The 22,413-nt window shown below is 45.1% G+C and overlaps 6 protein-coding genes across 9 annotated transcripts; 1 reads left to right on the plus strand and 5 right to left on the minus strand.

Moving 5' to 3' along the window:
• Window positions 1-73: 73 nt before the first annotated feature.
• Window positions 74-2,465, minus strand: cenpo (centromere protein O). The gene is made up of 6 exons (XM_037241381.1): window positions 2,327-2,465; window positions 2,017-2,168; window positions 1,787-1,946; window positions 1,382-1,653; window positions 1,121-1,277; window positions 74-959 (listed from the first exon to the last, which is right to left on the minus strand). The coding sequence occupies exons 1-6, from the start codon at window positions 2,340-2,342 to the stop codon at window positions 850-852; spliced, it is 867 nt and encodes a 288-aa protein (XP_037097276.1). The 5' UTR covers window positions 2,343-2,465; the 3' UTR covers window positions 74-849.
• Window positions 2,466-2,571: 106 nt separating this feature from the next.
• Window positions 2,572-3,385, minus strand: LOC119116199 (ankyrin repeat domain-containing protein 66). Its single transcript, XM_037241429.1, has 3 exons — window positions 3,231-3,385; window positions 2,936-3,164; window positions 2,572-2,749 (listed from the first exon to the last, which is right to left on the minus strand). The coding sequence occupies exons 1-3, from the start codon at window positions 3,367-3,369 to the stop codon at window positions 2,641-2,643; spliced, it is 477 nt and encodes a 158-aa protein (XP_037097324.1). The 5' UTR covers window positions 3,370-3,385; the 3' UTR covers window positions 2,572-2,640.
• Window positions 3,386-3,725: 340 nt separating this feature from the next.
• On the minus strand, window positions 3,726-7,941 carry LOC119116393 (tudor domain-containing 6). Its single transcript, XM_037241718.1, has one exon. The coding sequence runs from the start codon at window positions 7,939-7,941 to the stop codon at window positions 3,844-3,846; it is 4,098 nt and encodes a 1,365-aa protein (XP_037097613.1). The 3' UTR covers window positions 3,726-3,843.
• A 1,868-nt stretch (window positions 7,942-9,809) lies between these two features.
• vsnl1b (visinin-like 1b) lies at window positions 9,810-14,138 on the minus strand. The gene is made up of 4 exons (XM_037241420.1): window positions 13,903-14,138; window positions 12,187-12,356; window positions 11,852-12,067; window positions 9,810-11,041 (listed from the first exon to the last, which is right to left on the minus strand). Exons 2-4 carry the CDS (start codon window positions 12,346-12,348, stop codon window positions 10,844-10,846), a joined length of 576 nt encoding a protein of 191 aa, XP_037097315.1. The 5' UTR covers window positions 12,349-12,356; window positions 13,903-14,138; the 3' UTR covers window positions 9,810-10,843.
• A 357-nt stretch (window positions 14,139-14,495) lies between these two features.
• scml4 (Scm polycomb group protein like 4) lies at window positions 14,496-19,538 on the minus strand. Of its 4 annotated transcripts, none has more exons than XM_037241321.1 (9): window positions 19,435-19,538; window positions 18,000-18,084; window positions 17,446-17,697; window positions 17,167-17,296; window positions 16,873-17,073; window positions 16,335-16,490; window positions 16,024-16,251; window positions 15,751-15,890; window positions 14,496-15,651 (listed from the first exon to the last, which is right to left on the minus strand). In XM_037241321.1, exons 3-9 carry the CDS (start codon window positions 17,689-17,691, stop codon window positions 15,526-15,528), a joined length of 1,227 nt encoding a protein of 408 aa, XP_037097216.1. In that variant the 5' UTR covers window positions 17,692-17,697; window positions 18,000-18,084; window positions 19,435-19,538; the 3' UTR covers window positions 14,496-15,525. The 4 variants fall into 4 exon arrangements, with proteins under 4 accessions (XP_037097216.1, XP_037097219.1, XP_037097220.1 ...); XM_037241324.1 differs by lacking the exon at window positions 19,435-19,538 and adding an exon at window positions 18,972-19,280; XM_037241325.1 differs by lacking the exon at window positions 18,000-18,084 and having other exon boundaries at window positions 19,435-19,524.
• afg1la (AFG1 like ATPase a) lies at window positions 18,647-22,205 on the plus strand. The gene is made up of 13 exons (XM_037241300.1): window positions 18,647-18,807; window positions 19,460-19,659; window positions 19,766-19,817; window positions 19,892-19,993; window positions 20,053-20,183; window positions 20,266-20,365; window positions 20,460-20,518; window positions 20,602-20,684; window positions 20,774-20,844; window positions 20,908-21,008; window positions 21,082-21,222; window positions 21,295-21,405; window positions 21,480-22,205. Exons 1-13 carry the CDS (start codon window positions 18,681-18,683, stop codon window positions 21,615-21,617), a joined length of 1,416 nt encoding a protein of 471 aa, XP_037097195.1. The 5' UTR covers window positions 18,647-18,680; the 3' UTR covers window positions 21,618-22,205.
• Window positions 22,206-22,413: the final 208 nt, after the last annotated feature.

Here is a 22,413-nt window from a genome sequence, read left to right on the forward strand (position 1 = left end):
TTTTTTTTTTTTAAACATTTTTAGTTTCTGTAATAAACTATTCTAATGTGTCGTCTAATTACTATATATTTGCCACAATTTTTGTTTGATTTTATTTTTCATTTTGTATTTTTTTGGTCCAAAAACAGTCAATCATTAGTGTGTGCATTAAGCAGCACTGGCCCTTGAAAGCCTCTTGAAACACAATCTAGCATGGACTGTGCTGCTACACAATTACAAACAATATCAAACACAATGGGTAGCATATATTATATTACCCTTCAAGCAGTTACAAAACCATAGCAGCAAGCAGCTTTTGTTGGGGAACACGCTGGTGGAAAAATAAAATAAATACGCATCAACAGAAATATTCTTTTACAAATAATGGAGCAGAAACTGGTGCAGCTAAGGGTGTTGAACCAGAAGATTGAACGAGACCTTCGCCTCAAGCTGGACCTGCTGGACAAAGAATTCAGGTACACGCAGCGACTGCTACAACGACGACAACGCTGGCTGCGGAGCGAGCGCGGGCGGGTGGGGATGGTGAAGGTCTGTGAGCCCAAAGCCACGGTAGGAGTGGCCATGAAAGAAATAGTCAGCCGTGCGGACGCCGAGTTTCCAAGGTCTGTGTCGGCGCCCCTGCCGAGGAGCGGGGGAGGACGCCTGCGGAGGAGCTTGTCGTTTGTGCAAGTGAAAAACATCGCCGCCATCGACACCATCTCAGAAAGGGAGGCGGAGAGGCGACGGCGGGAGGCTCGAGAGCGGGCGGAGAAGACCAGGCTCCTCCAGAGGGAGCGCTTGCACGACAAGGTGACGGAATTCATCCGGAGGCTCCAGGACAAAGAAAACGAATGGGACTGCAGATGAAGCCTAAGCAATGCATGCACTGTTTTTCATGATGCCCAAAGCTTTGTGAACCGGCGTCTCCATGAGAAGCTTGCTGTTGTTTTTCCACTCTGGAGACTCTGGAAGCATCTCACCTAGAAAATAAATCACGGGTTCATCATTTCTAATAGCAGTTGGTAAATCACTTTTTCAATTATTGGATTTATTTTAAGAATTTAATATTGAAAATAATTTTTGGGGGACTCTCTAATAGCTTCAGTATGGTGTCTGGAGTGCTCGATACTCGGTCACCCACCTTCACAGTCAAAGCGGACCCCCGTGGGCAGACATCTTTTGAGGTCCGTGTAGTTCAGGGTGCAGAGCAGTGTCTTCTTTTTTGGCGTGCTCAGCATGAGCACCAGGATAGAACACAGCGCGTTGCTCTCCATCACCGTAACGAACGGATGGAGCTCCTGAGTGAACAAGGCCACACGTCTGCTTTAGTAACGCCAAAAGTATCAAGCCTGCTAGCACCTATGCAGGAAGTGACCCAGTATCTGTGACAAAAAAAAGTCACCTTCAGGAGCTTCAGCTGCTGTCCGCGGCCCTCAAAGGCATTGAGTTGTGTGCTGAGCGTGTCCAGGAAGCCCCTGAGGTCGTCCTGCAGGCTTCCCCGCTCGCTGAGCTCGCCCAGCGCGATAAACGGCGGCACGTTGTGGCGAGTGATCCTCAGCGTCGGCTTCACGTCCAACTCCAGGTTGTACGTTTTCAGGTAGACGCCCTCGTAGGCCGTCGACAGAGTCACGCACACGCCTTTCCCTCTGCGGGTCTCTGTGATGTCGTAGCCGCCTGGCAATGGGAGAAAAAGTTGAGGAAGGAACGTTGACAGGTTGTGCTCTGCGATGAATCAGATCTTAGCGCTCAAGTTTATTTGACGGGACAATTCTGGCAGAATCTTACTTGCTAAGTAATGGAAGCATACCAATAATGTGATGAGCATACAGAAGCTCCTTAAGGTGAATGTGTCTGGCCATCAGCTGCAGAAGTTCCTCATTCTCGCCACCTTCAGTCTCCATTTCTTCTTCTGCCTCTTCTGCTCCCGCACATTGATTGTTCAGTCGCATCCTGCGTTTTTCAATATCCTGAGCAGGGCATCATTGTCGACCAATTAAAATAAATCAGTGCTGTATTGCGCATTTCTATTGCCCTTACCTTGTGTACACGAATCTCCGCCTCCAACCGGTCCCTCTCCATGGTCAGCGCCTTTACGCGGGCCCGCAGCACCTCCACGCGAGTCCGCTGCCGGGGCTGAACTTGGCGGATCCTCGCTTGAGTCTCCAAAGCACTCAAGTGGTTTAAAACTCCTGGGGATGACAGTTATCACTTTTAACCCGGCCGGTAGAGTGGTAGAAAATGGCGCGGGCAGACTAACCGTCCCTTAGCATTGGCATTAGCAAACACCAGGAAAAAGCCTTTTCGATTTCGCGACCGGCCTAACCAGCACCACACTGGTGACTTTTACCTGTGGCTGCCTCCATATCCGTCAGTTTTGTCACGGAAATGTTATTTTCTTGTTGAAGAACGAGGACTTAGTAGCGACAACGGTTTTGATTTTAGCGGCTGCTAAAACGTCATCGATATAAGCCCCGCCCACCAAACGTCAGATCCGGAAATTGTTTCCACTCTCCAAACGTCACCATTGAAAAAAAAAAAGGTCAACATTGAAAGGAATACATTATTGCTTGGAAGAATAATAAATAATAGTGATTACTTAAAAAACTTTATTGTCAAAATATTATATTCATTGTTGTGGAGGTTTGCACTTATTTAAATGAATCATGCCATGGTATTTTTGCATTGTTCTTCCCACTCTTCATCAATATCATCCACTGAGAGCCCTTTATCAGCCATTGTTTTGCGGTACGCCTGCCCCTCTGCCTCTGCCCTGCAACAAAAATAAAATGTCAAATTGAGACAAAATATGAATAAATGTAATAAATATCACACTCACAAAAGTGCCTCAATGTTGTTTTCTTGTCTCGGTATAAGACAGCAAATCTTGCCTCTTGTTATAGTAGACATGCAACGTGGACTGAGACCAGTAGTACTTGGTTTGGTCAAAAGGTCTTACGTTTTGAGGAATGTGACACACTCATGGTGTCCATAGATTTGGGCGATACGTGCCGGTTTGTCGCCACCAGCATCCTCCTTGTCCAGGGGGGCGTGGAAGGAGTGCAGGAGCCGCAGGACTGCCAGGGAACCAACCTCGGCTGCAAAGTGCGCTGCGGTCCTGCCCAGCTCAGTCCTCAGGCAGGGCCGTGCTCCATGATCGATAAGAAGCCTTGCCGTTTCCACATCTCCTACGTGAAGAGGCAAGAATACACATTAAGCGCTCCATCTCAAGTCTAGACCCAAAGAACTGTTACCTTTGGCCGCAGCCCAGTGCAGAGGCGTCTTATTGCCCCAGTCCACGTCTCGCTGATTGGGGTCACATTTCTTGCGCCTCAGAATCTCCCGCACCTGATCGAAATCCCTTGCCGCGGCTGCCTGGTGCAACTCTGACATGCTGTCCCAAGCTGGTTGCCTGGCAACAGTGATCAACACGCAGGAACACAAACAGACCAAATCCTGATAGCAATCTTGCCACCTGCTGGAAGGGAAGGAGTCCTTGGGAAGATGGAACTTGAGACATTAGCCTTATGCTACATTGTGAAGATCACAAACTGAGACTAGGTCCCGAACTTCATAAATCTATATGTTGGGATCTGACCTGGTCGAAACAATCATTCACTCAATGGGAAGGCATCCACAGCATTATCAACTTCACCAAAAATCTTTAATGATCTTTTATTCATTTATTCAGTCTTCCAATCATTTGCATTGACATTTGTAAAAAGCTAGACACGGACAGTTCAGCTCGTCCCGCTTTCTCAGCAAGAGTGGACGCCCACTCCAGAAAATCTGCATTGACAAAATCGACATGAAAAAATGTGCATTTAGTACATACTGTTTTCCCTCGTAGGGATCGTAATATTTTCCTCAAGATGTTGGTTTCCAGTATTTCTGCATCGCTGCATTGACAGACGTTCCCTCACAAATGATTTCCACCACATGCTGAGGAAGCATCATCTCCGCATGTTCTTCTATATGGGACACCGTCACGACGATGGGTTTATCCACTAGAAGATTGTAAAAGTCGTCATAGACTTCAATCTCCCAGGTGCCCTTAGACTGGTCAAATCCGTTCAGTGAGCACAAAAAAGCCTGGGGTGTATACTCCTGCAGAGTTTGACAGAGAGGTCTCACGTTTTTCACGTCCACGTCCGATTCGTTGCCGTAGTCGATAAACACAACATGGACTTCATCGTCTTGTCGGCTCATGATCAGCGCTCGATACCACTGGTCGTCTGCAGAAAAGAGCGCAAGGCAAGGGCTACCTGGTCCAAAGGTGCTTGAGGACGAAGAATCTGGTTCTACTTGTCCGGCTTCCTGTGCCAGTTTCACCACATCGCTGAGGTCCTCGGTGTCGGCAAACTGACACCAGAAAAAATGGGGCTCCGCCACACACGAAGCGTAGACCATCTCGGCTATGTTTAACGGGATGTTTGGCATCTTGTATGAGAATGATCTTGCATTTTCCTCAAGGTGGGTCATGTTGGATGGTTGTGGTGGGTTGCTGGCTGTTTGAATCTTTTCAGTCTCAGGCTGTGTGGAAATAGGTTTCCAGAATTTTCGCATGGCCTCATTCAAATCTTGACCTCCGCATTGGACTTTTACTGAGTGTTCTTGAAAGGCACACTCTGAATGTTCTTGTGCACTGAGAACTGTCACGGTGAGAAGCTGATCCACCAGGACATTGTAGAACTCTTCGTAAACTTGATCATCCCACGATCCCTTGGACTTGTCAAATCCATCCAAAGAACACAACAATGCCTGAGGAGCATGTTCAATCAGAGACTGTGGGAGGTATCTCACATCTTTAATGTCCACCTCAGACTCGTTGCCGTAGTCCACAAACACCACACAAACTGTGCTGTCGGTCTTCCAAAGCACTTGAGCGCGATACCACTGGGAGTCTTCGGAAAATACGGCAAGGCACGGACTGCCGGGATTCAAATTCTTGGGGACCTCTGCATCCTTTAAAGTCTCACCGATGCTCTGGGTGAGTCTTGACACCGTGTCCAGGTTTTCAGTTTGGGCGAACTGACACCAGAAGTAACCGGGTCCCACGATGCAGGAGGCGTACATCTCCTCGGACGTGTGGTGAGATATGACTGGGCTGTGATATGCAAAGATCTTCTCAGATGTTGACGTGACAGCATTGATCTCTTTTGGGGTCTCTACCAAAACCTCTGGAGTGCCGTTCAAACATTCCTCGTAAATGATCTTTTTTTCACACTCGGGTACAGGTCCAAGAGTTTGGTTCTGAGACTTGTCCAACACCTGCTCATCTGAAGCACAATTTCCGTTGATGTTTTGATCTTTATTTTGCTCTCCTAGTATTGATATAGATGTGATTTCTTCAGGTAAAAACGCCTTAATTGGTGTGGTGAGCCGTTTTGAAGCAACCTCTTGGTTGACCCGTAGATCTTGGTTGGTCTTTGCGTGTTCCACGAGTGCTACCTTCTCCCGGACAATCATATTGACATTCAGCAGCCCTTCAAATAATTCCACCAAAAGCTTCCCGTCAGCGCCTTTGGCCACCACAGAAACCGTCACAGTTGTGCCAATGGCGTTATTTGCAAACCACTGGTTGACCTCTTTGGGTATGTCGGCCGGAAGACCGAAAAGTCCGAGCAGAACGGCCAATACAGGGACTGACTTTGCCAGGCTAGCTCTGGCAGGCAAAGGTTGAACATCAGATGCATTCGCTGTGAGGGTCTCGCCGTAGTCCACAAAGAGCACCTTGAGTTCTGGAGATGTCTGGACCACTTGACCTCTGTACCATTCGTCATCAACATACCGTGCAAGGCAAAGGGCGTTGGATTTTAGGAGTTCATCTGAACGCTGTGACTTGCAGACTTGCTGTTTGATATCTGCCTGCACTTTGTCAAACAAATGAGAATTTCTGTCGAGCTGGCAGAAGAAGCTATGTACTGTTTTCGAAGAGGTTATCCATGCCTTTTCTTTTGTGCCCAATTTCATATCGTATGTGGAATAATTATAGGTATCCATTGGAGAGAGCAGACTGCAAGCGCTTTGAGCCGGCATTTCAAAGTCTACGACGATAACCGGTTGCCCCCCTTCATCGCAAATTCTATCTTTTATGGTGCATTTGAATCCAGTGTTTTGAGAATCAGCTGTCACCGGAAACACGGCTGATGCAGAATTAGCCTTTGTGTTGAAGAGGCAACACTGAAAAGCCTGCGGTTCAACCTCCAGGAACGCCGGCTCAATGGGACATACATCTCCAAGGGGCACACTTCGTGTACCACCGTAATCCAAAAACTTTACGTCCACTTCGGGAAAATGCTGACTAGTAACAATCCTTGCCCTGTACCACACACCGTCTTCTGGGTTTCGAGCAACACAGGTGCCCTTAACAATGGGCAGAGGTTGGACAGAGGCGTAGTGGTTTTGCAGATCTTCCATCATCCGTTGCAGATTCTCTTCATTTATAGTCCTTTGACACCAGAACTTCTGAGGACCTTCGACACAGGATACAGTCACGTCTACAGTACTTCCAACAGACAACACATGCTCATGATGAGAGCCTTTAGAACATTGGTCATTAATAGTCTTCTCATGACAAAGACTAGAAGGGGAAGTGCCAGTATCTAGTTCATTCTCTGTACTTGACAAGGGTTCCTCTGGTAAGCTCTTAACATTTAAGATGACGAGGTTCTGCTGGTCAACATCCTGCTCTCCTGACAGCGTCGTAATCTGGATTTCTGTCTGCTGTCCTTCATCCTGAGCAGATGGGACAACTTCTGCTGTCATACATGCAACATTCCCATCGTAGAACGTGACGCTATAAGTGTCTTGGAACTGCTTCTCTAGCTTAGCCACAAAGGTTTTGTTCAGCAATATCGACTTCAGATATTCGTTCTGCTTTGCCGTCCTTCTGGTGCCGTCCGCTCCGTGAAGAGAGAAGTGATATGTGACCACAGGCATCCTCAGGAATTTCCTCGCCATGTGTCGGATGCATCCTACCGACACGTGTTCGTTTTTCCCGACATCAACGTGAGCAACTTCGACAAGTTCATCATCGGTCCCGATGCTTTGCTTGAGTAACGAACGATACCACGTGCCGTTATTTCCTCTGGCAGCACACGGATCCCCGCAGGTTTGAGGTCGTTCACCTCCGGAATCCAAGTCCTTGTAGAACTCTTGGATCTCTTCTGACAGAGTCTTCAATGCTTTGGAGTAAATCTGCAGACTGCAGAATACATTTTGAGGATCGGTCACTTCTGTTACGTAAACTGTCTCATACATGCCACAGAGCAGTTCAGGGTAGAAGTAGCGGTCGTCAAGTTGGACGTTCACACTCCGATCCTGGGTGATTGCGGTGATGGGTGCATCGTCTTTGGGTGGAGTCAAACATTCGAGTACAACTCCTTTGAACTCATCCGCCGGGAGCTTCCTCATAGCACCAAGGGTGCACATTTGCTTGGAGACGAAGGGTATGTCAAGGAGAATTGTCCTGCCTGGCATCAAGACGTGCTGGACCACACCATTTAGCGTCTTTTCGGGGAGGGACAACAAGAAACTGAGCGCTTTTTTGGACCACTTTTCCTTGAGAGACAGGACATTGGCAAGGATACAGGACTCGATTTCCGGAGGGAGGAAGAAACTGTCAGAATGGCCCCACGCTAGAGAGTCCCGGGTGCTAACGTAAGGCTCTCCTTGATCAAGAAGGAAGACCTGGCAGGTGTCACTTTGGATGGACACGATGCGAGCCCTGTGCCACACGTTGCCGATGCAAACCAGACACATATCCCCCATTTTTCCTTCAGAGGCACAAAAATTTCTTTTTGGAAGCTGTATCTTTTTCTTCATCTGATCATAGGCTTGCTTTCTGCTGACGTCAATGTTGACCCAAAGCTCCACAAGACCACATTTTGGGTTTGTGTTCACCCTCCTGATCTCGATGGTTACTTCGGATCCTGGCGTGGGGAGGCCGGGAATGGAACACATTGTGGGATTTAAATGGACCTGGAAAGCAAAGCCACGTCAAACCTATTAACATTATATTCTAAGGCTGCAGGTAATCTGTTTTAAAAAATCCTTCTGAAACTGGTTTTAAAAACAAACAAAGTCTTTTTAGATTCATTTAAATGACTGAAAGAAGAACCAACTTACTAGCCATGTCTCTGGGCTAACATTTGTTGACTGTTTTGCTCGATAGCAATGCTTTTTCTTTTTTTTTTTAAATGACAGCAATGAAACACCAAGAACTGTACTCACGTTTCTTTAAAGACCTTCTGATTTGAGTTGCTTCCAAACTGATATCATTAATAACTGACAAAATAAAAAAAAAAGAAATTCTCTGTTACCTTCACCTTTGTTTTTAAATGCACACATCATACAGGTGTGCACGTGGTAGGTGTGGCCCCGCGTGGACACGTGACTGGCCAGCCAATCGCATTCAAGTCCGACAGGTGACTAAAGGTGACCCGGAAGTGTCCCGAGTTGACATCTTAATGACATCACATTTGGGTTTCTGTCTTTTTGGGAAAAGTGAAGTCTTATTATAAATTATTATATTATGAAAACAAAGTATAGTATTTTTATTTCTCTGGTTATGATAAGAATTGGAAAAAAATCAGAGCATTCATAAAATCCACCTAACCTGCACATCAGTCAGTAGCATGGCCATCAGTATGTTTTGAAAAAAGCCCATCTGTGGTTTATTGATTTTAATCACAACAGAAATCAAGTATTTTTTCTTTGTTCAAGGGGTGCAACACATGCCACATGTATAAAAGAATACAGTCAATTGTATCATGAGTTTTCAGATTTGATAGAAACATTTACTTGACATTAAAGATCTCCACGTGGTGTCAGGCTGGACTGAATTGTATACAGACAGTATAATAATAATAATAATAATAATAATAATCAAGATTATGCTGGGGAAGCTCTTCTGCCACGTCCACCGTTGGACATGTGGACTCACAAAGCAGTCAGTCCATCCTTGCATAGCCTGGGAACAGCGAATCCTAATGTGCCAGAAAATTGAATTCAAAAAGCAAAACAAAAACTTAAACTGGAAAACAATTTTAATGCTGGAATGCAGTGTGTCCAGTAAACTTTTTTTTTTTTTTGCTGCCGCTGCTTTGGAATATGAGCCCCTCTCATGAGGAAACTCTCAGCATGGAGATCATTTGATTATTATAGCAGTGCTCTTTGTAAACATGTGTTGTGTAAACAAACCAAACAGGCAGCCAATTGTGTGCCACGAGTGTGCGTAATCGACGGAGTATAAATTAGGGCCACGCTAAAAAAAAATGACATTATACGTTGAGAATAAAGTGATATTTCCTAAAAGCATAATACAGTATGACGTCTCTCAGAAGTCATATTTTTAAACAAGTTATAGTATTACAAGGAAAAAAGTATTTATTTATTTTCAAGAAAAGAAATCATATATATTTTGAGAAAATAATGAATGAAAAACAGAAAATATTTGATCATTCGGAAAAATTAGGGAATCTTAAAATAAATTCACATTTCAAAGTAAAGTCGTATTTTATTTCAAAAAATAATATTCAGCATATTTTGTCAAATAAAGACTTTTTCTTGAATAAATACAACTGTCTCCCTCTCCCACTTCATTCATGAAGTATAATTATTTTTCTTTCGGGTGGCCCTAATCCTCCATTGTAGCAGTCAGACGTTAAACAAATTTTGAACAAATCCGAAAGAAATACGATTGTGTGAATGAACGCGGAGGGAAGCATGCTCCCACCTCAGGTGAGCTTACACTGTACATCCCATGCAACAATACGAAATGAATCCCAAGAGGGTTTCCTCTTTTAAAACCACCATAGATGCAAAAAATAAAAAGGTAATAGATTATATATATTTATATCTTCTTCTTTTTTTTGACACGTAATATAGGCATGCAATACTTTTTCTCTCGTGTGCGAATATCTCTCTATCATCCACGAGCTCTACAAGCCCGGCCGGCTGCCAGAGACACTTATCGTTACAATTATCAGAGGACTTATTGTTTTATTTACGATTACTGAAAGCAGTACGGGAGTTGCAGCGGTGAACAACTTGCGAGGGAAGGCTGGCTGGTGGGAACACCGGTCCGAAAGGTTCTCCACACACGTCTCGTGATGTGAGGCGCCATATTAGTAGGGGGGAAAACAGAACAACAACTTTGGTTGGCGTATCATTTCAAAAACAACCTCAATGCCCAAAAGGGTAAAGAAATCCGCCATTTTGATTTGAAGCGGATATTTTAGAGTTTAGGCCATTTCCTGGACTCCCTCAAAGACGGGCTCACATTGTCAAATTTGTCTTTGAAATTTTGCTCCCAAATTAGAACAAGCTACCGAGTACTAGACAAAAGTTTTCGTCATTGTTGTTGGGCGGAAACTTGGATGGGTTGCCCTAAAACAGCAAAGTCAACACCAAATTCAAATACTAGCCTGTTTCCCCGATAGCAATATGGCCGCTTCCCTTCGGACGTGTCACAAAGTACCCGGCTATTCGACTTCATCCATATACAAGCTGGATGAGTGCTTGTGTGCGGAGAATTTACGGTGCACCACAACATGTTCTGAAATAGAAATGTAGCATTATCTTATCGCTAGGTTCAAAATGATTCCGCAATATTTGACATATTTCTCATGCATACGACCACAAGAAGCGAGTCCATTGAAAAAGAGTCCAAGCTTTTTTTTTTTGGTTTTCTTTTTTTAAACCTCTGTGAAATGAGACAATTAAACAGCAGTCCAGTGTGTATGTTTGTGTGTTGTATATGCAAGCAGGGTGACGGGGAAGGATTTGGGGAGCGAGCAGAGGTGGCGTTAAGAGGGTTGGCAGGGGCAAATGGGCGGGCAGGTGGGCCGAGTGATGTTGGGGTTCACTTCTGCATGTCACACTGCAACAGCAGCACGATGGACGGGTCGCTCTTGGCCGCCTCCTTGAACTCGTCCAGCGAGATCTGGTCGTCGTTGTTCTTATCCATTTTGCTGAAGATCTTGTCCACCCGCTGCGCCGGTGTCAGGCCGTCCTCGTTCATCTTCATCATAATCACCGTGCCCACCATTTTGTAGATGGCCTGCAGAGGGGGGGGGAGTCAAGGTGGTGAGCGACACCATGTCTAAGCAGCTTGCATTGTGGGAGCAGGAAGTTAGCGCTGGCTAGCATAGGTGATGATTAGCATCTATGTGACTCTGCTATGACCAATCCAAAGGCTATTGGTGGAGCAACACATGTCGATAGACAATTTGCCAGTATTCTTTATCCTCTGCGACAAACAACAATATGAATCTCACTTGCGTTCGAGTACAGTGGCGGATGGAGTGCGGATCTGGTCAGGTCAAGGAAATTTATTTTGAAGCTTTCCTGACCCGAGTAGCTGTTTTTAGACATGTCACACAAGGACGTGGTGACAGCTGTGACGGAGAATTTCCTCTTGGGGAAAATAAATGTCTGAAAAAAGGAACTTCAAACAGACTATTAAAGGAGGGTGTGTAAACTTTCGTATGATCTTTGCTCCTTGAGGAATTTTGACTACAGCACGCCACAGAACTGTTCTTGAAGTTTTATGTTTACTTCCTCCAGCAACTGTCAATGCAGAACGTCACCATTTTTTAGACAAGCTCCTGCGGATTCAATTGCTGGAAATGGGCCATCATCAAGGCAGTCGACAATTCCATCTCGTCCCCTGTGCTTGTGTAAAAATGGCTGTGCTGTAACTCAATACAACTGCAGTCTGCCTGCCTGCCTGCCTGCCTGTGTGGTGCAGGTGTGCAGCAGCGTGACAGTCACGGTCTGCCCGATAATCCCCCAACTCAGTCTGTGGTGACGCAAGACGTGCCACACCCGATGCCGCAAAAAAAAAAGAAGCTCCGAGAGCAGCACCGACCTCAATAATCTCCAGCATCTCCACCCTGGTGATTTTGCCGTCTCCATCTAGGTCATACATGTTGAAGGCCCAGTTGAGCTTCTGCTCAAAGCTGCCGCGCGACGTGATGGACAGAGCGCAGATGAACTCTCGGAAGTCAATGGTACCGTCGCCGTTCTTGTCAAAGGTGCGGAAGGCGTGCTGTGCGAACTTGGAGGCGTCACCGTATGGGAAGAACTGCAAAGTGGAGAAACCCATGAATGAGCACACAAGAGGAGAACCCTTCCCCTCCATACCACTAGAGGGAGCTGTTAATTTGAGAAGTAATTGAGAAGAAAACAAATGTGAGGATCTACCTTGACGTAGAGCTGCTGGAACTCGTCCAGGTTGAGTCTTCCGGTGGGGCAGTCTTTGAGGAAGCCCTTGTACCACTGCTTCAGCTCGTGCTCGTTGAACTCCGTATTCTTCACCAGGTCCTCCATCACCTCGGGTGTCAGCTTGCTGTTCTGCTTTCCCATGGTTGCTGCTGCATGCACCAGAAAATGACACTAAAGTTTTCTACTCGATTAAAATTGAGCTAGCTAGCACTATATATATTTATATTTTTATATATATATATTCTGTGTCAAAATTATTGTTCCGTCCACATGCGTGGACTTTATTTTGAAGTATGTAATCTTAAGTAATTATTTTCAAGTAATTGGTACTTTTGAAATCAAATAATCAGTAACTAAGTTTGTTTTCAAGGTTGCTATGGCAACACTGAAAATGACATCCAGTACTACCTGTATAGCAAAAATAGGTTTAATATAAGGTTGGGCGTGACATCAACTGTGTGTTTTTATGACCAGGGTGGTGTGAGGACCAAATTGCTGAATTGTTTCCCCCCCCCCCCCCCTGGTGCTCATGTTTCTATTTTGGGCCTCAAGCTTGTTTGTGCCAGTCTGTGGCACTGACCTGGATCCTCACTGTCACTCAGCTACTTCATCAATGGATGAGAGTCAGCATAACATGCTTTGCTGTCAACATACACGATTGAACATGGGATAAAACATCAAATTTTTTTTTTCCCGTCAAAAAGCATCAGCCTAAAAATCACATTTGTTGGTTTAGCCCTATTTTGTAATTTAGCACATGAGCAAATGTACAGAAGAGCTAGCGACGGCCTCGATGATGAGATGATTTACTAGCAAATCATTTAAACAATTTTTTCAGGAGTGGCATATGTGACTGGTAGCCATTTGCAAGAACAAGCTCACATCGTCAGAGAGGTTGCACTAGATTAACCAGCAAAACTTGGGGTCGACAATTAGCCCCCCACAACAACCACCCGGCCGCCCACAAGGGCCACCACCAGTGTGTGGCCTGCCCCGGGCAACAACAGTACTACATATTTATCATCTTTTTTTTTTTTTACATAAATGGTCACATTTCACGTGTCCACCAGCCCCCCCAGCACCCCCCCCCAACCCACCACCACCAAACATACGCTCCATTTCTCTGCAGCCTGACGACAGGGAAGCCACGCAATAATTTCAAAATATAAAAAAAATAACATTTGCAACACAACAGCCAATGAATGACCTTGAAGGACAAAACACTTTACATGAGGACGCAGCCTCGCATCACGCAACTGTGCGGCTGTTTTGACGTTGGAAGAGCGGAGGTGCTGAGGGAAGGGGGGGGGGGGGGGGTCATGGACCGAGGGAGGGTGGTCGTGCATGGTGGAAGGTGATGATGATGTGCACGCTATGCGCACTCAGGCCCAAGAGAAAGCAAAAAATGACGGGGCTCGCTCGTTATCGACGACGACGCAATTACGATACGAGCGGCGCGGTGCGGCGCCTCCCGAGAGACGCTGCCGCATTCCGATAGAAACGACGCAGTGATAAAGGGCGGGGGGCGCAGTGATAGGGGAGAATGCGCCAATTTGTGCACCCTGCGATAAAAAGAACGCACATCATGACGAGGCTGCAAGAGAATGCGCAATTGAAAAAAATGCGCAGTGGAAAAAAAAAAAAAGACAGCTCGTCGGTCCACAATATAATTAAAGAACCGGGCGGGAGGCTTACCTTATAGCACTGCTATTGTGTTCTTCTCACCCTGCAAAGTCCACAGGAAAAACTCCCCTCCGGTGGCGGCGAGGCTGAGGAGGAGGAGGAGGAGAGGAGGAGGAGGGTTGATTGAGGAGATGGTGATGGTAGGGAGGTGCGCAATGCAATGTTTCTTTCACAGGAACCGACTGCCGACGATGGGGTGATGGTTTTTCTCCTCGAGGTTATTCCCGATGAAGAGGTGCAGCAGCAGCAGGTGCAGCAGCAGCAGGAGCAGCAGCAGTGTTGTTTGTCGGACGGACCACGAGAGCCTGAACGCATCACAGCCTGGCCCGCGCGTTGCGATCAAGCACCTGCTGTGCTGTGTGCACGCAAACGCGACATCAGTCTAACAGGTCTAAAAAAAATTTAAGAAAATCTGAATTCGGGGGGACAAAATATTACATTGATATGAATGTGCTGTATGAATAAAAGCTGCCTTGCCTTACATAATATGAGCTGAAAACTTGCAAAATGAAAATTAGACATTATATATATATATATATATATATATAAAATATATCAATCGGTACAAACATCTTGCAAAAAAAGATGCGCGCTCACACACCCAGTATTTTACATGTTTTGATTTAATACTCACATACAGGATTATGACACATATTGATGTTTCCTTGACGTCTCACCATCACATAACACATATAACCTCCTTGTATTGTCAACACTGATAAAAGGTTTGGAAAATGGTGAGATTTGTGACATTGTGTGCACATTGCAACACATTCTTTATACATGTATATTAGAGGTGTGCGTCTCTCCCAAAAAGACAATTCGATAAGTATCTCAATATGTTGCGTGATACAATTCAAGAATGCTACATTTTTACAAAACAAGAGTTTCTCATTCAAATTGGTTTTCATTACACCCCTAATGAAAATGTACGCATACTCGGATTAGTTGCTTCCCCTTTTATAGTAATTTTACATCAAGCTAGAGTAAAACAGGCTAATTAAGTCAAGATGTGTAAGAAAAAAGCATTAAAATATCTTTAAATTAAGCGAAAGTAAATGCTTCCGTTTTTTTCAGTGCAGGTATTTAGAATACAGGAAACATCTTATCGAGCAAAGATAGGCGACACATTGGATTTTTAAAATATAATGAGCCGAAAGCAGCTCACGTTTGGTAGAATTTTGTAAATTCATCGGAGTGAATATTTACAAGACTGCACTCAAAATGTATTGAAGTAAGCCGCTCAATAAACTGCCTTTAATATGAATTCATGCTTCATTTGCCTTTGTTAGCCTAACCTATAAGAACAACGCATTTATATATCATAAATCAGATGTTATTTCTTGTAATACAGATTAATATATTGCATTTTTGTCTTTCTGTAAAAAAAAAAACACCTTGAAAAAAGAATCGCATATTAAATCGCAATCTCAATATTAAGGGAAAAAAATCCCAATTTTGATTATTTTCTCAAGTCATTCAGCCCTAGTTTTACGCCTCCGTTCCACATTTATAAAGAGCAGCAAAAAATGCCAAGATAAAAAAAAAAGTGGTCTCTTCCAGTGAGCTTTTGTCATTGGTTGTTTCAGCAACACGGTGTGCCTATTGTGCCAGTTTCTGCTGTGAGCTCCGAGCCTACAACTTGCTCTGCTTGAGCTTGTCGATGTGGTAGCACAACTTGAGGGCGGGCCCTAACTTCAGGCCGAGGTACTTCATGATCATGTCGCTCTTCAGCAGCAACAGGGCGTTGCCGTCGATCTCCTGCAGGGCGGCGCCATCGGGTAGATGGAAAAAATTCAACATATTTTTCATTTAATGTTGCAAATTCTTCATTGCGTTGTTGAAGAAATCTGGGCTCACGTGTTTCCTGAAGACGTCGGCGTGAGGTCCGAGGGCGTTGGCGTCGGCGTCCCGGATGAACCACACCACGTCGTCCACGCTCCACGTGGACGGATCCTTGCCGGGGGACGGGGCCTTCGACTCCTGTGCGACATACGCTCCTGACGGGATAAACGCTCATAAAAATTCTCTTACTTACCGGACAATAGATTAGGTACACAAACACACTAAAATTTGCAATTAATCAAACTAAAATAAGTAGCAGTTAGTTAGTACCTCGCCTTATGGCCTCACCTGCCCTGTTGCTTTCCACAAAGGCGCCGGGGCTGCCCGACGACTGCCTGGAGACGGCCGACGCGTTGCCGAACTGCTGCGACGAGCGGAAGCCGTAAGAGGACTTTGGCGAAGACGAGTACGATGAGGAGCTGATAGAGCCGAACGCGGATTCCCTGTGCTCTGCCGTCGGGTAGCGCTTCCCTTCGCTCTGCTCGTGGCGGTAATCATCGGCCAGAGACGTTTCCGCTAACGGGCGAGATGGAAACAGGTAAGAAGGAGCTGTGGAAAAGTTTCCTATCATCGGCATGGATCCGCGCTGGGTGTTTTACCGTCAGAGTGGTAGGAGGGACGCTGACTGATGGGCTGGTCGCTGAACAGGTTCTCGCAGTGCAGGCTGCGACAAAGCTTCTTCAGGAAGCGCAGCACGTAGTCGATACTGTTCACCACAGGGAGGCTCAGGAGGTGCTGCTTGCCGTCAAAGGTGGCTGCAGGTCAAGTAAGTACAAATTTCAATCGCCCTCAGAGTTGGTTGAGCCCATTTTAATCAAGAACTGCACGTTTACTATGCTCCAATAATAATAAGAAAAGACAGAGTTGAATAAAAATGGTACATAAATAAATGTTCTAAAATATTAAATAATAAAATATATTTTTTTAAAAAAGTGAAGGCCACTTCACTAAGATGCAGTTTGCAAATTTAATTCTGTAATTCTTTGGCATACCATTAGAGGGCGCTCCTGCACCACACTTTGGGAACTACTGATCAAAATAGTGAGTAGGCCAATTGCAAGATCCGGTTATGTCTTTTGAGTCATGTGAATAAAAACTGAGTGGCAACTGCGTGGAAAACAATGCGTGAAAAGCTACCTGATATCTTCTCTCCCCCGTATCCCTGCGTGAGCAGCGTGAAGACAGTCTTCTGCTGGAAGGCACTGTCGATGCATCCCTGCACGGCTTGCTGCAGCACCACCGAAGGCCTATCGGGTCCGAAGTGGTCGGGCAGCTGTTGGATCTTCTTCCGGTCCAGGTTTGGACCTGTGTTGGCTTGCTTGTTGATGTAGATGCACACTGAACACAACAAGTGGCGACAATCGACAATTGAAGAATTTTGGAGGGATCTTTTTTAACCTTGGGTATGAGGTCTGACTTGGACCGTCCTACCTGTGAGCACCTGAGGCGTGGCCGAGTGGGGGATTGTGGCGGCGTCCTGAGGGATGGAGCTCATGTCAGGCTCGGGGGTGCTGCTGGGTGGTGAGATGGCCAACGGCGTCATCACCATTCTGGGTTTCAGCTGCAGAACAAGAAAAATCCCTCAGAAACATTATTTTGGGCAGGCAAGAATTGATTGTTTTGTTTTGATTGATATGTGTCCAAAAACTTGTGTAAACGATCCTGTAACAATGTGCTCATGGTTCGATAAAGTAGACGCCTTATCCTGACCTTGAATCCCGGCTTCCTCCCTCTCTTCTTGGGCACTTTAAGCGGCGGCAGCGAGTCGACGTAGCGGCTGGCGAAATCTATCTTGGCCACACTGCGCAGCGGGGGCCTGCCTCGCTTCCTGCCCGGGATCTTGCCCGATTGGCCCGGCATGAAAGAGGATGGCGCCACCGCGGCCGATTGCATTTCACCGCTGTCGTCGTCGTCGTCGTCTGCTCGCTGTTGCACCGTCGCTGCGGGTGCACTCATTTGGAGCTGTTAAAAAAAATGGATTAAAAAAAAAACTCCAGCTGATTAGAATCTTACACCAGAAGGGAAACTACATGGTTTAGTCATGACAAAATGACCCTCCCGGTATCATCGCGTCTCGTTCAGTGTTGCCGCAGGCTCTCATTAGACTAATGCATTCAGCAGTAAAAGGGTGGGAGGCTGCTTCGGGGGTAGGGGGTTGCCTTCACTATGGCTACCCGGCGATGTAGCACGTTATCCGCCCACAATAGTGTCCATCTCCTAACCCGCGTAGGAGACGTCTGTTGACAAAGGATGTAAACACTCACCGCCCGACGCAGACAAGCAGGAGGGGTCCCGACACGCCTGGTTCGTCTTTACGGTATAAAAGCGGATGTAACGCTGCTGCCGCTGCTGCGTGTACAGACAGACGGACAGATGGGGGGGAGAGAGTGGGGGAGCAAGGGAGAGAGAGAGAGTATGTGCCTGGAGGTAGTGGCAGGGTGGCAGTGATGGGGTTGCTCTGTTGTCATGGCAACAAGCCTGTAAGCCTCCCATGTTTTGTCTGCAGCTCACTGATGTGGAGGTAAAATTGTACTCCAACTGTACTGACAAGACATGCGGATGCACCACCATACATGGAGCTCAAATACAATCTCGTCTTATTGTTAGGAATGTACAATAATTGCGTCTGTGATGACTTAATGTGGAGATAGTTTGTCTATTGCACAATGCTGCACTTACAAGCATAATTTCTGCATTTCTACACCTTATTTTGCACCATTTTTACAGTATCTGACATCAAATGGTTCATATTCGCTAATAATAACAACATAATGATAAAGATATATTTTCTGTGAGGCTATTTTTAAAATATTCAAATAAATAAACGTGTCTTGATACATTCAGTAAGGCAAAATTGAAGAAATGGCGACCTCTATCGGTGGCTAAAACGAACTCGAAATAATTTGTTCCCAGTCATTTTTTCCATAAAGTTATTTTGAATCAAGATGGCGGTGTGGATGCCGCTGTCTTCCAAGATGTCACCCTCAGCCTCTCTGGGCTCCACTTTGTTACGGAGAGGGCAACATTCCACCCTAAAACTGCTCAAAACCGCAATGTCGTGTCACAGACGAGGTGAGACGGGTTATTTGCGAGTTTGTTACTTTTATGCAGTAAATGTGGGCTGGGTTATTTTAAAAATTAGCCAAACTCCTCAGATAAAAGTGGGCTAGAACTTCAGTTGAATGGCACATAAAGTCCAAATAAACATTCTAGTTTCTACGTGGCTTTGGACTTACTTTACTTTTCGCGTCTGGTCAGCTGTCACTTCCTCAACACAGCCACAATGTTCCGAATTCGTTTGTCCCCAGTATGTTTGGAGTCGTGCTAGGTGTGAAGTGACGAGTCCTACTCAGCGTATGCGTATTTATTCGTATATTATGCGTAAATGAACACATGGCTAAATAAAATGGCAGTGCGTCCCTTTTATCATAATAAAAAGGTTAAGAGTCGAGAATGAATAAAGTCTGCAAGTTATTAAATACAAATAGTAATATCATTGTTAATTGTTAAACACGCGTGAAATTAGTGTTGGAATGACAGAAAATACATGCCCATGACTGCAGGTTACAATTACAAACATGGTCTATAATTTAGTTAGAACTAAATGAATTAAAAGAGTCAAATGAAATACGACAAACTATAGTGGAAAAATACAAACCTATGACAACCCTTAGGTGTAAATAAAATATCTGATCTCACCGTGTTCCCGCTTGTCACCGAGAAGGCTACGCGGCGGAAGCCCAGCGTGAGGCTGAGACGGAGACGAGCGGCGGCTTCAGCGGGCCCCTGGAGCACTACAGCGGGCTGATCCGGAACGGGACCCTGCGGGAAGACGAGCACCAGAGAGCCGTGATGCGCAAACTGGACCAGCTCCACAAAACACTCCGCGGGTACAGCAACACACCCACGTCCATCTTCCAAAAGGTACAATCAGTTACATATCATTAAGCTTGCATAATAACATCATGATGCAATTGAGTGAAAATTGATACACGTAAATGACTTTGTTTGCCCTTCTCCGTCTTGGAAGTTTTTTACCAGACCAAAGCCTCCCAAGGGTTACTACATCTACGGCGACGTGGGTAAGGGACACTCAAGACTGTCTAGCCATTTTTTTTTTTTTTTTATACTAAATGGCGCACTGACATTGTTTCAGGCACGGGCAAAACCATGGTCATGGATATGTTTTACTCGCACGTGGAGACTGACAAGAAAAAGAGGGTCCACTTTCACGGCTTCATGTTGGACGTACACAAACGTGAGTTCTATTGTGTTACGAAATGGAAGAAAATATTCATATGGTGTATGACTACGCAGGGATCCATCGCCTTAAGCAGAGTCTGCCAAAGAGGAAAGCGGGCAAGATGGCTAAGTCTTACGACCCCATCGCGCCCGTTGCCGAGGAGATCAGCGAGGAAGCTTGTCTGCTGTGCTTTGACGAGTTTCAGGTAACGAGTCCTTTCCATAATGTGCCTACGATGGCGAATAATTTGCATGACACTTTACCGTGTTGCGACCTCGTCTTCCCAGGTGACGGATATCGCCGACGCCATGATTCTCAAGCAGCTGTTTGAGAACTTGTTTCTCCACGGCGTGGTCGTGGTGGCCACGTCCAATCGCATCCCTGAAGGTAACATGCGGTTGAATAAAGAATTGGACACACAACAGGAGAAAAATTAAATGATTTGAATTGCAAATTAACCCCCCCCCCCCCCTCCTTCCAGACTTGTATAAAAATGGTCTGCAGAGGGTCAACTTTGTGCCTTTTATTGCCGTGTTACAGGTAAGACGTTAACTTATGTTGTTTTAGCCCAAACGCCAAATCATCCAACATGACAGCACTCAGTTCAACTAAATATTGCACAGAAATATTGCCAAACTCTTCGTCTGGATTCAGGGATCGACTACCGCAAAACGAACAGACCCTCCGCGGGGAAACTTTACTTCCTGTAAGATATTCATGCGTCATGTCACAATTTTTTCTTTTTTATTATTTTTATTTTTTTATTCCTGCCAATTCGTGTTCCATTCACATCAGTTCCAGTGAGCCTGATGCAGAGGAAACGCTGGACAAGCTTTTTGACGAGCTGGCCTTCAAGCAGAACGACAGTAAGTCATTTTGATCTGTCATATTTTCACGATTGTGTCATAATAATTCAACTTGCGCCACAGTAACGCGGCCGAGAGTGCTCAACGTGAACAACAGGAAAGTGCGTCTGAACAAAGCATGCGGGACCATTCTGGACTGCACATTTGAGGAGCTATGTGACAGGGTAAGGCTGCCAATGACTTATTATACTAAAGCGCGATATTTATTTGACTTGAGTGAGCCGTTGATGATTTCAGCCTCTAGGTGCCAGCGACTACCTGGAGATCTCCCGCCTGTTTGACACCGTCTTCATCCGCCACATCCCGCTTCTGACGCTCAACAAGAAAACCCAAGCCCGGCGACTCATCACGCTGGTGGATGCGCTTTATGACCACAAGGTTTGATCTTATCTAACCAATTGACTTTCCATGGTTAAAATATGAAAGTAGCTCACCTGCGTGCCGTTTCAGGTGCGTGTGGTGATCCTGGCCGATCACCCGCTAGAGGAGGTTTTTGTTCTCGAGGGCGACCACAGCCACGATGAGGGCCACATCCTCATGGACGACCTGGGACTCAAAAGAGTACTTTGCTTCATTTTTATGTCCACTTTCACATGACTATGTGATATGACAAGCGCACCTTTTTGTCTTGATAGGAAGAAGCGAGCAGCCTGTCCATCTTCAGCGGCGAAGAGGAGATGTTCGCCTTCCAGAGGACCGTCTCCAGACTCACTGAGATGCAGAGCGAAGAATACTGGCAAGAAGGAGACCGCAGCGCTAAGGACAAAGCCTAATGAACTTTGACTTTTTTTTTTTCTTCATTCCAAACGCACTTGACAAATCATCTACTTTGTTGGGATAAAAAAAAAACATATATATATATATATACAAAATATTTGGAGGTACATGTTTTTCTAATTAAGAAATTTTAGGGCCATGCTCTCATTGTAAAATATAATATAATATATAATCTTAAATATATAAATGTTTTCCCTCAATACCTTGACTCATCTATTAATTTTTGTAAAGCTTATTCTCATGAAATTATGAGTTTACTTTTTTTTTTTCTTCTTCTTCTTCTTCTTGACAGTGTGGCCCTAATATTCCTTCATAGTTTTTAAACGGAAGCGGGAAAGAAACACTCCTCACTTCAACTGTGTTTTGCTGGAACACACTTAGAGATGTACAGAAATTATTTATTGCAACCTTTGTGCACTTTAAGACATCATTTTAACGTGACGCTTTTATCGCAGCGGTCCGACTGTAAGACATTGTGGGGAATGATTTCAAGTTTTGATGTGACATTCATCAAACAGAGTTTTGTAATTACTCAAAGACTGCAATTTAAAATGTTCTCAAATTAAATGTATGCATTCTTACTATCCACGTTTTGTTTTGAATTCATAAACATTGTGTTTTTTATATTGCAAACAGAACACCTGTGTCTTAAGTAAGCGCTAACAATTCAAATGCTCACGCAAATATTAGCTGATAATGGCTAGTTTTCAGAATTTGATTATGTGATAGTTAGCAGCTGGTTTTAGCTTGCTTGGTTTCAATATAACTTGACAATTCAAAATTGTAACAATT

This window comes from Syngnathus acus, chromosome 22, assembly GCF_901709675.1.
Source record: "Syngnathus acus chromosome 22, fSynAcu1.2, whole genome shotgun sequence".
Taxonomy (NCBI): domain Eukaryota; kingdom Metazoa; phylum Chordata; class Actinopteri; order Syngnathiformes; family Syngnathidae; genus Syngnathus; species Syngnathus acus.

Excerpts from the sequence above, each read along its gene's own strand:
- scml4 (XM_037241321.1), bottom strand. The coding sequence starts at position 17,691 with ATGAGTGCACCCGCAGCGACGGTGCAACAGCGAGCAGACGACGACGAC. Across the intron at positions 17,074-17,166 it reads CACGCCTCAGGTGCTCACAG|TGTGCATCTACATCAACAAG; the intron begins GTAGGACGGTCC and ends TGTTGTGTTCAG. Across the intron at positions 15,891-16,023 it reads TGTGGAAAGCAACAGGGCAG|GAGCGTATGTCGCACAGGAG; the intron begins GTGAGGCCATAA and ends TTATCCCGTCAG.
- afg1la (XM_037241300.1), top strand. The coding sequence starts at position 18,681 with ATGGCGGTGTGGATGCCGCTGTCTTCCAAGATGTCACCCTCAGCCTCT. Across the intron at positions 20,184-20,265 it reads TGTGCTTTGACGAGTTTCAG|GTGACGGATATCGCCGACGC; the intron begins GTAACGAGTCCT and ends TCGTCTTCCCAG. Across the intron at positions 20,519-20,601 it reads CTTTTATTGCCGTGTTACAG|AAATATTGCCAAACTCTTCG; the intron begins GTAAGACGTTAA and ends AATATTGCACAG.
- cenpo (XM_037241381.1), bottom strand. Across the intron at positions 1,278-1,381 it reads AGCAGCTGAAGCTCCTGAAG|GAGCTCCATCCGTTCGTTAC; the intron begins GTGACTTTTTTT and ends TTGTTCACTCAG. Across the intron at positions 960-1,120 it reads GGTCCGCTTTGACTGTGAAG|GTGAGATGCTTCCAGAGTCT; the intron begins GTGGGTGACCGA and ends TTTATTTTCTAG.
- LOC119116199 (XM_037241429.1), bottom strand. The coding sequence starts at position 3,369 with ATGTCAGAGTTGCACCAGGCAGCCGCGGCAAGGGATTTCGATCAGGTG. Across the intron at positions 3,165-3,230 it reads GCACTGGGCTGCGGCCAAAG|GAGATGTGGAAACGGCAAGG; the intron begins GTAACAGTTCTT and ends CTCTTCACGTAG. Across the intron at positions 2,750-2,935 it reads TGTGTCACATTCCTCAAAAC|GGCAGAGGCAGAGGGGCAGG; the intron begins GTAAGACCTTTT and ends TTTTTGTTGCAG.
- vsnl1b (XM_037241420.1), bottom strand. The coding sequence starts at position 12,348 with ATGGGAAAGCAGAACAGCAAGCTGACACCCGAGGTGATGGAGGACCTG. Across the intron at positions 12,068-12,186 it reads TCCAGCAGCTCTACGTCAAG|TTCTTCCCATACGGTGACGC; the intron begins GTAGATCCTCAC and ends TCCACTTTGCAG. Across the intron at positions 11,042-11,851 it reads AGATGCTGGAGATTATTGAG|GCCATCTACAAAATGGTGGG; the intron begins GTCGGTGCTGCT and ends CCCCCTCTGCAG.
- LOC119116393 (XM_037241718.1), bottom strand. The coding sequence starts at position 7,941 with ATGTGTTCCATTCCCGGCCTCCCCACGCCAGGATCCGAAGTAACCATC.